The sequence below is a fragment of the Oncorhynchus gorbuscha genome, linkage group LG26, assembly GCF_021184085.1.
Source record: "Oncorhynchus gorbuscha isolate QuinsamMale2020 ecotype Even-year linkage group LG26, OgorEven_v1.0, whole genome shotgun sequence".
Classification (NCBI taxonomy): Eukaryota; Metazoa; Chordata; class Actinopteri; order Salmoniformes; family Salmonidae; genus Oncorhynchus; species Oncorhynchus gorbuscha.
In genome coordinates, this window is record NC_060198.1 from 4280466 (window position 1) to 4291389 (window position 10924).

At 44.6% G+C, this 10924-nt stretch overlaps 2 protein-coding genes across 3 annotated transcripts; both read right to left on the reverse strand.

The window, feature by feature from the left end:
• Positions 1 to 335: 335 nt before the first annotated feature.
• On the reverse strand, positions 336 to 2616 carry LOC124015617 (UPF0193 protein EVG1-like). 2 transcript variants are annotated; one of them, XM_046330975.1, is made up of 7 exons: positions 2515 to 2616; positions 2248 to 2341; positions 1997 to 2059; positions 1659 to 1838; positions 1194 to 1322; positions 844 to 944; positions 336 to 650 (listed from the first exon to the last, which is right to left on the reverse strand). In XM_046330975.1, the coding sequence occupies exons 1-7, from the start codon at positions 2515 to 2517 to the stop codon at positions 570 to 572; spliced, it is 651 nt and encodes a 216-aa protein (XP_046186931.1). In that variant the 5' UTR covers positions 2518 to 2616; the 3' UTR covers positions 336 to 569. The 2 variants fall into 2 exon arrangements, with proteins under 2 accessions (XP_046186931.1, XP_046186930.1); XM_046330974.1 differs by having other exon boundaries at positions 1194 to 1325.
• A 2188-nt stretch (positions 2617 to 4804) lies between these two features.
• LOC124016040 (transcription factor SOX-10-like) lies at positions 4805 to 10237 on the reverse strand. The gene is made up of 4 exons (XM_046331560.1): positions 9955 to 10237; positions 8563 to 9237; positions 7904 to 8172; positions 4805 to 7720 (listed from the first exon to the last, which is right to left on the reverse strand). Exons 2-4 carry the CDS (start codon positions 9000 to 9002, stop codon positions 6939 to 6941), a joined length of 1491 nt encoding a protein of 496 aa, XP_046187516.1. The 5' UTR covers positions 9003 to 9237; positions 9955 to 10237; the 3' UTR covers positions 4805 to 6938.
• Between the last annotated feature and the right edge of the window lie 687 nt (positions 10238 to 10924).

Genomic DNA, 10924 nt, shown 5'->3' on the forward strand with positions numbered 1-10924 from the left:
GAGTTTTGCCTTAACTTAGAATCTGCCGTCAAAGTCGATAGTACTATGAGATCTGTTTATGTTAAGAGTGCCCTTATTTAAATGTATTCGTCAATAAGTCTAGTTTTTGTCCGGAGTTAAACTGAATGTCTTGTTATATATTGTCTAGTACACGATCTTGTCTTCCATTCAAAATGACTGCTTGTCTGTGTGTGTTTGTGCCTCTTCTTCCTATTTAAAAACTCACACCAAGGGCTTCTGTAGAGCTATGTTGAAACATGGTCCTAAAGAAACAACAGGATCGCATTGAAATCTGGGAGACTGAGAAATAAAACATATTAATGCCGCTAAAGAGATGTGTGGTCATATTTTAATGTACACTACAATGCTTTTTCAGTTTGACAAGGATGCATTGGGATCTTCCCAGCAACATTTGTTACCATGCCATAATTTGAACAAGCATTATGCACAAATGAAGACTAGTATCCACGTTTAAGTTCAGAATTCCTGTGCAGTGTATTTTCTGTAGGAGAGTATTAGCAGTATAGTCGATCCATTCAGCAGAGTCAGTAGATGAGTATTCCTCTCTGTCACTCAGTCTTCTTCTCTGGCATAATGGTCCTCAGCTCTGCACTGCGGGCCTTGTCAATCACCTCCAGCTCGCGGATTTTCTGGAAGGCGAGGAGACACAAACAACCGTTTAAAAATGTGTGAGAGAGCGAGTGTACCTGTGTGTTATTTCACGTTGTGTTCACCAGTGAATCTGTAGCATCGGAACCGTACAATGTAAATACTGTTGTTTTTGGGTGTAGATTATTTTCCTTAAAGACATCCCTCATGTCACAGGAATATCAGACAACTTACCTGTGAGATCTCTGTGTTGATGATGTTGCGATACTGCTTCCCTTTCCCCAGGGCTGTCATCTCCTCCAGAAACTCCTTCCTCTCCTCAATCTCATCCAAAACTAGGAAAGAAACACAATTCTTAGAAAACTTGCGAAGACCGTACATCAAACCAAGGAGAAACTCCTTAATCAAACACTGTGTTGGGACGGGGTTCCAGTAGGTTGGGGTATATTTGTTTAGTAGAGTCATATTGAAATGAGGGGAAAGTTATGTATGTGAGGAGGAGAGATATGTAGGAGAGCCAGAGATGTGGACGACATGTTTCCCCATGGCCAGAAAGCAGTAACTCTCTCTGCGGTAAACCTCACCCTCCTGGAAGCGGTCCCTCTCCTCCTCTGGGCCCTGGTCCAGGGAAATGTTCCTGGGACGACTGGGTCTGGGTTCCTCCTGCCCCGTAGCTAGAATGTTCTGGAGCCTCCTCTTCTCCTTCTCTAAATCTCCTTACAGGAGAAGTGAGGGAGAGAATGAACGCACATACATCTCTTATCCAGATCTCTCATAGAAGGAAAGGGAAAGGGGGATACCTAGTCAGTTGTACAACTGAATGCATTCAACTGAAATGTGAGAGAACTACTGTAAAAGAGGGCTCATACACACAGGCCTAAATTACTTTTATTTATTTTATACAAGAACAGTGGTACATTTGTTCCCAGGTGCCCCTGACCAACTATCAGTGAACTAGTTCTGATATCAGGAGAACAGGGCCTCTTATCTTTAGAATAACAAGCATCTCTGATAGTAGAAAGGTAGTAGAGCTGAAGCGGAACACGTACGTGTGGCACTGGGGCGGAACCTATCTCTGGTGTAGTTTTCCCCAGAACTACAATTGTCAGCGGTGCGCCTCAGGGGCTTGGCTGGAGTGCGGTTTGTGCTATTTTTTAAGACTTTGGGTTTGGGCAGTGAGGGTGGAGCCGATGATGTGGGGTTGCAGGTCAATGGCAATGCTGATCCCTCTGAAAATGCAGACAAAACAACATAACATCTTACCTTTGTTTGGCAAAATTATTCATTAAAAAAGGACCAAAATAGAGCAATAGGTGTGGAGGAAGTTCAAGCAGTAAGTCAACATTACTTTCCAAGAGAAGATGGATAACAAACATGTGACACTCACTCTTAAGTTTGTCATTGAGCTGTCTTTGCTGGAAGTTGGTGAGTCTCGACTCTTGCATCATTACTGTGAAACCAGTGCACAGGTAGGCTTATTGTATTTGTGTGGATCTAACGCTTACACACACACACACACACACACACACACACACACACACACACACACACACACACACACACACACACACACACACACACACACACACACACACACACACACACACACACACACAAAGAGAGAGAACAAAACCCCACATTTCAGCATGTCCTGAATCTCCTTGCTGTACTGGGTCCTTCTAGGACAGTTCCACAGACCTCCACCAGCTTGATCACGAGAAGATGTCTCCATCTGCAACGAATGACGGAGAAGTTGTCTAAAGCCAGCTGGCTACCGTTAGCTGCTGCTGAGCAAAGACCATGGCAGATAGCAAAAACGTTGCATGCTAGGAAGCTAAGATACCCAAAACTGGAAACATTTAATATATTTATGAAGACATAACTAAACAGTGTTGTATTTCTTACCATGGATTTCTATTTTTCTCAACTTTCTTGACGGTGCACCATGGGATAATGACGGCAGTGTTTCTTCCGGACATAACTAGCGGCTGCCATAGAAACCATAGGTCTTAAAGCCACGTGATGAGACATTTGGCCTTGCAGTACAACATTGACCCACTAGAGAGAAGCAAAACCACATATAATTCATTGTACAAGGCATATAGAGCTATGGAAAAAGGTTTTCATTTTTGTGCAATAATGTGTTTGAGTATAACTTATATTTTAAATGTTTAAGAATTCAAATTTTTTTTTTTAATGTATTATGTTTTCTATTTGTGTTTCTTGATTCAAGTATCAACTGTGTAGAGCATGGCACATGATTTATCAAAGTTTGGGTATCAAATGGTGCGTTGTGAGACTGTCGAACTAGCTAAAACATCTAATTTTTTACCCCATCATCTAGGTTGCTGACTGCTGTTGAATGCGCTGAATCCATTAAATTTCGTAGCTGAACTGTGAAGTGCGAGCAAACGTAGCGAGGGAGGGAGACAGGGCACGAGGGAGTAAATTAAGGCAGGGCATTTATGAAAGTCCATGTGTAAAGTAGGGTACTGACTGTGGTAGCTATTGGCCTTCTCACTGGTCCTCTCCCCTTCTAGCTCCCTCCCTCCCTCCCGCCCTCTCATATTCAATGGTTCTCTTTGTCTCTCTGAGTAACATGCAGCCTCAGCCGATTAAACGCAGCGAATTAGCAGTCAATTTTAGCTTGCCACACACACAAACAGAAATTAAACTGCTTAGGGGAAGGGTTTGTGTTGTGGGACAGAGATCTTGTTGTTGTAGCACTGAGTACATGGCAGTGATTTGATCCATTAGTGATGTTTACAGTGCATTTGGAAAGTATTCAGACCCCCCCCCGCCTTGAGTCATCTTGGGTATGACGCCACAAGCTTGGCACACCTGTATTTGGGGAGTTGTTTCCATTCTTCTCTGCAGATCCTCTCAGGTGCTGTCTGGTTGGATGGGGAGCGTCGCTGCACAGCTATTTTCAGGTCTTTCCAGAGATGTTTGATCAGGTTCAAGTCCTGGCTCTGGCTGGGCCACTCAAGGACATTCAGAGACTTGTCCCGAAGCCACTCCTGCATCGTCTTGACTGTGTGCTTAGTGTTGTTGTCCTGTTGGAAGGTGAACCTTTGCCCCAGTCTGAGGTCCTGAGCACTCTGGGGCAGGTTTTCATCAAGGATCTCTCTGTACTTTGATCTGTTCTTCTGTCCCTCGATTCTGACTAGTCTCCCATTTCCTGCTGCTGAAAAACATCCCCACAGCATGATGCTGCCACCACCATGATTCACCGTAGGGATGGTGCCTGGTTTCCTCCAGACTTGAAGCTTGGCATTGAGGCCAAAGAGTTCAATCTTGGTTTCATCAGACCAGAGAATCTTGTTTCTCAAGGTCTGAGAGTCTTTTTAGGTGCCTTTTGGTAAACTCCAAGCCAGCTGTCATGTGCCTTTTATTGAGGAGTGGTTTCGACCTAGCCACTCTACCATAAAGACCTAATTGGTGGAGTGTTGCAGAGATGGAAGGTTCTCCCATCTCCACAGAGGAACTCTGGAGCTGTCAGAGTGACCATTGGGCTCTTGGTCACCCCTCTGACCAATGTCCTCGATTGTTCAGTTTGGCCGAGTGGCAATGCTTGGTTCCATACTTCTTCCATTTAAGAATTATGGAGGTCACTGCGTTCCTGGGGACCTTCAATGCTGCAAAAATGTTTAGGTACCCCTCCTCAGATTGGTGTCTTGACACAATACTTTCTCAGAGCTCTTACAGACAATTCCTTCAACGTCATGGCTTGTTTTTTTGCTCTGACATGCGTTGTCAACTGTTAGACCTAATATTGTTTGCCTTTCCAAATCATGTCCAATCAATTAAATTTACCGCAGGTGGACTTCAAGTTGTAGAAACATTTCAGGGATGATCAATGAAAACAGGATTCACCTGAGTTAAATTTAGAGTTTAAATACTTATTTAAATAAGGATTTTTTTAAAATACATTTGCTAAGATTTCTAAAAACCTTTTTTCGCTTCGTCATTATGGGTTATTGTGAGTAGACTGATGAGGAAAACATTTTTTTTAAATCCATTTTAGAATAAGGCTGCAACATAAAAACAAAATGTGGAAAAGATAAGGGGTCTGAATACTTTCCAAATGCACTGTATGTGTTGTGTTGCTACTTGTTATTCTTTTACCTGATGCTTTTGTAGGACAATATATATCTTTATCATCATAATGAATTTCAATAGATTTCAGTTTTGTATAAATAAATTGCTTTAATAGAATGACAACGTAATGACAACATCAATAATATTTGTACATTGTTGTTTCTTGTAGAAGAAAGCAGATACATCAAATGTGTAGCTTACAAAGTTTTAGAAACTATCCAGAAATGTACAAAATGGAGAGAGAAAAAAGCTAAACGTGAAATTATTTTTTTTATAAAAACTACAAAGCAGAGAGGGTCAGTAGAAAATGACTCCCGTCTAAATCACCTATGGAAGAAGAGGCATGTGGTGATCATTCACATTGCAGAGGGAGCCGAGAGGGAGATTAAACAGGATACAGAAAAGGGAGATGCAGAGGGAAAACCTATGGACATAAACTATAGCATGTGGCATTTGTTCTAAACAGCTCACTAATTCTCACTAAGAGTAAATCTTTAGTTTAAAGCTGGAGAATTCTTCACAAAAGGATTTTGTCGACTTTGTACTTGCTGAGTCATGTAGATTGTTTTGCTTTGATCATTTGGTAGACAAATGGAATTAGAAGCAACCAGAGCGTACAAATGCAATCCATATCAATAAAAAGAAAAGTCCAGTGACTTCAACAATAGTTTTATTATTTATGAGTAGTATAAGCGAAATGTGTGCCATATATTCTCATCGAGGATATTAGAGCATGTAGAGTGTTATTGGCACATGTACATTGAGTTGAGGTAATGTGCTGCTTTCCAGAACTCTATGCTAAAGTGTTTCCAGGAATTCTCTTTCCCTCCTTTTTTTGTCCTCTTTCCTCGTCAACTCTGGTTTCGCACAACGCAACACATAAGGAGTCAAGCTGCATCCCAGAAGGTGATACCGAGTCAGTTGCACTACTGAACGCATTCAACCGTGTCTTCCACATCTAAACCAAACCCTTTGTATCAGAGATGTGCAGTGGGGGCTGCCTTAATCGACTTCCATGGCGCCTGGGGAATAGATGTTGCAGGTGAACTGCCTTGCTCAAGGGCAGAATAGAAGATTTTTCCACCGCGCCGGCTCAGGGTTTCAAACCGGCAAGCTTTCAGTTACTGGCCTAATGCACTTAACGGTTAGGCTACCTGACGCCCGTAGACCAACGCATAACGTTTTTGCCCAAGTAAACTGACCTTTCTTTCAAAAGCAGTGGTGGAGATATGTCAGTGTAATATCGGACCAGAATGTAAAGTCATAAAAAATAACCAACAAATACATCACTTAAGTCATAAAAAAAATACTAAAATGAAGTCACACAAACATTTCCTTTAGTTTGGTTAATAGACTCGGATTATTTCAATCTAAAACAACCCAGTTCTGATAAACATCATGTTGTATTTGTCCTAGGCTGATAGCCTGTCGAAACCCGCTGAAAGCCAGTCCTTGACGGCAATGTTACTCAATCCTGGTTATATAGGTAGCTAAGGGTTGGAAAAATTCCATTAACTTTCCCCAAATTCCCCAGTTTTCCAGAAATCCCAGTAAGAGGATTCCAGGATATCCTGCTTATTCCCTCCTAATTCCAGGAACTTCCAACAAGGATTTCTGGAAAACCGGGGAATTTGGGGGAAGTTAGCAGCATTTTGATACCCTGTGTGTATCCTTCTTACCACTACGGTATTAGTTCTGTGTGCTCTGGGCTCATCATCACAATAAGCCCTCTTACTATACACTATGACACTCTGGCAGCTGGCATCCTGACCTTACACACTAAAACATGGCACACATTGGTTAAAGGTTTATTCTGATTGGCTATTGACCATTGGCTGTGATAGAAAATATACTGTACAGTAAAATATAAGGACTCCATGGATAGAGATACACTGTCAAGTCCCAATGAATCCCAATACAACATCAGTAAGATATCCATCCTTTGTTAACCCGCCACACACACACACACACACACACACACACACACACACACACACACACACACACACACACACACACACACACACACACACACACACACACACACACACACACACACACACACACACACACACACACACACACACACACACACACACACACACACACACATTTATTCAGTAGCCACTCTTCCAATCTTTGTCTTTCTTTATCCCTTTCTCAGGGTCGTGAGAAGGTGGTGTAGAGACGCACACACACACACATCCAATCCCATGCATCTCAGTCTCTCATGGCCGTGACAGGGTGGTATAGACAGGCTGCTCCCAATGTGTAGGACTGTGAGACTGGGCCACGCTGGAGGGGTCAGTGATGGTAGTGTAGAGGGGCCTCTGGCTGGGCCCCATGTAGGAGAAGGCTGAGTACAGCCCCGGGGCCTGGCTGGAGTGGGTGTAGTACGGCCCCGGTGCCTGGTGCTCCCCGTACTCAAACTGGGCCCTGGAGGGCAGCGAGGGGAAGGCTGATCCATAGTGGGGGAGGCTGAGGGGGGTGTAGGTGACGTGGGTTCCTGACGAAGAGGAGGAAGTCTCTGCGTAGTGGCTCCCGGCACCGGACTCACTCTTGATCTGGGCCTTGGTGGCGTCTGAGGCAGAGGGGGAGGGCTGTTGATGCTGATGCTGCTTGGAGAGCCAGGCGGCTGAGTGACCGCTGGCGGCGGCGAGGGCGTAGGCGTAGGATGTAGCGGAGGAGCTTGATGTGGCGGCGCCGCCCTGGCCGACCCCCGGGTGCCCGTTGGGCGGCAGGTACTGGTCAAACTCGTTGACGTCGAAGGGCTCGATGTTGGCCATCACGTCGTGGCTGATCTCGCCGATGTCCATGGTGCAGAAGTCGATGTGGGGTTTCCCGCCCGCTGATGAATGGCCCCCGGAGGCCCCCTCTGCTCCTACCCCCAGGCCTCCTCCACGGGAGGACCCTGAGCCACCTCCGCCCTCCCTCTTCCCCTCCGTCATCTTTCCAGACTGGAGCTCTGTCTTTGGGGTGGTGGGGGGTGTTGGCGGGCTGTGACCCTGACCTGGAAGGAAAAGCAATAGAAGTGAACCATTTGGAATGGAGACAGTAGTTCTGTTTCCTTCTTGTTCTCTCAGGTTACAGAAGGCCGTGTGGTTCCAGGTGGCCAATTGTTTGCCCTAGCTTGTTGAAGTAGGACTTACTCATAGTATTGGGTAAATTCATTAACCAATAAAGCTGAACTCACCTGCAGGGTGGTGGTGATGATGGTGGTGGAGGTCGGCCAGGGGGGACCCAGCCCCTGTACTGTGCACATCCAGGTGGAGGGCCTTGTAATGGGACTGGGCGTGGCTGCCCTCCCCCTCTGCTCCCTCCCCTCCCTCACCATTGGTCCCCAGCTTGCCGTTCTTGCGTCTGCGGGGCTGGTACTTGTACTCTGGGTAGTCCTTCTTATGTTGTTTCCGCAGTCGCTCCGCCTCCTCAATGAAAGGCCTCTTGTCACTCTCATTCAGGAGCCTGTGGGACAAAACATGGTCATGGCAGGGCGGCAGGTAGCCTAGTGGTTAGAAAGAGGGCTGGTCCAGTAACTGAGAAGTCACTTGTTTGAATCCCAATGCTGACTAGGTGAATAATCTGTCAATGTGCCCTTTACCAAGGCATTTAAAGGCATCTAGTTGCTCTGGATAAGTGTTTCTGCTAGTTAACTTTAATGGTTATATAATATAGTGCCTTTAATTTCAGAAACATATTTTAAAAATACGGGAAGGAAATGTATCTGAAGTAAGTAGGACTTTATGCATGAGTCATGCTCCAATTGCACACAAACGCCAACAAGGCCTACAGGTAGCCTGTAGATTATACATTTCCCACGTAGGCCTATTCATTTCAATGCCTAACAATGCCCACCTCCACAGTTTGCCGAGTGTCTTGCTGAGCTCCGCGTTGTGCAGGTGAGGATACTGGTCCGCCAGTTTACGGCGCGCGGCCTGCGCCCACACCATGAAGGCGTTCATCGGTCTCTTCACGTGCGGCTTGCTCTTGTTCCCGTTGTTTACGCGCACGGGCATGGGCACGAGCGTCCAGTCGTATCCGTCCAGCACCTGGCTGACCGCCTCGCGGATGCCGATGGGGAACCGGTCCATATCCACCTCTGACTTGGGTACTAGTCCACCGTCTTCTCCGCCGCCATCTGCGCCAGAAAGCCCCGTCAGTTGCTGCGACGGACCGATGAGCGGGGAGTCCCGGCCGCCGGTGGCCCCGGAGTGTGCCGGTGACAGAGAGTGACCATCATCTGAGCCCCCGGGACTCAACTCTGCCTCGGATAGACTGTGCTCCTCTCCAGACATTTTAATGTATGGGCTATTATCGATTGGCAACAAAAAATATCCTTGCAGGGAAATTTTGTAAATTCGTTCAGAGAATGCAAAACTTTAAGCTACAGCTGAGAGATGTGGTCCGGATTCGCTCCTTTATATGGAATTATTCCTATATGCCACGCGTAAACCCATAGCCTACTCGTGCGTAATCGAATGTACCCAAATCCTGTCCTTTGCACTTCTCATTCACTTCCACCGATGTCGCCTGAAATTAATAATATAGAATAGAACAACATTAGGCAATTAACACATTTTACATTGGGCAATGAGGTCAGACCCCATTTGCTAACTTTTTTCACATGTTTTTTTTAATAGACCTAAGCAGAGACTGTACCCAGTGGGAACAGACGTCAATTCAACGTCTATTCCCAGTGGATATGGCCCATTACAATGGTAGGCCTAGAAATGACCGTTAGCTCTGAGACGAACAGAAAGACATTCATACAATGTTTTCTTGTTGACAGTTATGTTAGGCCACAGAATGTAACGAATGATAGGCTAATATATGTCCACTGGAACCAATTTATAGGCTACATAATAAGAGGACAAACTTCTTCTTCACCGGTTCTTGTCATTTTATATCAGTCCATATGCCATTACAGGCGAATCATAGGAGGGTTTGCTTCACCCAAGATGCACTATTTTCCAAACAAACAAGGTTCATGAAGAAAACTGAACATTAAAAACTAACATCATAAATGTTTCAGTACTTATCTTTCAATAATTCTGGGAATTTGTATTTGACTGTTTTAATCCTATTTTAAGGCTAAAGCTGGAAAAGCCCGTAAAATTCAGCCCAACATCATCTTGGGAATTTAAAAAACCTCTTAGCTAATAAGATTTGGATATTTCTGAAATTCCACCCAAAAGCGTAAACAAATCTATTTTATGTTCATATGGAAAATAAAGTTACAAAACTTACCAATGCAGAGTTTAGGAGGTCGCCCGTTCAACACGGGAGTTCGTGCGTTCCCCTGTCCACCAGTGTGACGCTCGCCCTGTCCCCTGCCCCCTCGTTTGGTTTGCCCTTCAATGAATGGCCGCTCTGTATCGCGCACCGGAGCTTAAAGAGCGCCGTTGTGAGAAGGAAAGAGAGAAAAAAAGTGATTGAAAGTGGAAAACATTCTGAGAGGCAGCATTCCAACACTGAGTCGACGCCGCCCTCTTGCGCACACGCCGGACGCCTATTGGTCATTTAATATTCTCCGGCTTTCTTACTGGACGGCGGGGTTACTGTTATTGCCTGTCCGTCCGTCACCACTAATATTTCCAATGAAAGGAGGTGAGATTTTACATCAGAGTGGCTTAAGTGACTTTACACTGGCTCTATTTAGGAACCAAATAAGGTCCGCTTTGTTTGATGTGTTGACATGTTATATTGAATAAATAAACAAACAATCATGATAATACATTTGTGGTCAAAGTACACTAAATTTCACGAAAAATCTCCAAGGGATTCAAATACATAACGTCGTTATATTCATTATAACGTCATTATACAGTTGGTGAGGCCTTATTTGATGCAGTGAATATGTTACTTATATCTAGGTCATCGTTAACCCCAGGAAATTATTAATGAAAGAATTAGGTCTATGGCCTAAAAATAATTTAAAGTACCACTTAATACGTTTTTTGGGGGTATATGGACCTTACTTTACTATTTATATTTTTTTACAACTTTTACTTTTACTACATTTCTAAAGAAAAGAATGTACTTTTTACTCCATACATTTCCCTGACACCCAAAAGTACTCTTCACATTTCAAATGCTTAGCAGGACAGGAACATGGTCCAATTCACACACTTATCAAGAGAACATCCCTGGTCATCCCTACTGGCTCTGATCTGGAGGACTCACTAAACAGAGAACATCCCTGGTCATCCCTACTGCC

Excerpts from the sequence above, each read along its gene's own strand:
- LOC124015617 (XM_046330974.1), bottom strand. Across the intron at positions 2,060-2,247 it reads GATTCAGGACATGCTGAAAT|TAATGATGCAAGAGTCGAGA; the intron begins GTGGGGTTTTGT and ends CTGGTTTCACAG. Across the intron at positions 945-1,193 it reads GAGGGACCGCTTCCAGGAGG|TTTTGGATGAGATTGAGGAG; the intron begins GTGAGGTTTACC and ends TTTCTTTCCTAG.
- LOC124016040 (XM_046331560.1), bottom strand. The coding sequence starts at position 9,002 with ATGTCTGGAGAGGAGCACAGTCTATCCGAGGCAGAGTTGAGTCCCGGG. Across the intron at positions 8,173-8,562 it reads ACACTCGGCAAACTGTGGAG|GCTCCTGAATGAGAGTGACA; the intron begins GTGGGCATTGTT and ends TTTGTCCCACAG. Across the intron at positions 7,721-7,903 it reads TCATCACCACCACCCTGCAG|GTCAGGGTCACAGCCCGCCA; the intron begins GTGAGTTCAGCT and ends TTTTCCTTCCAG.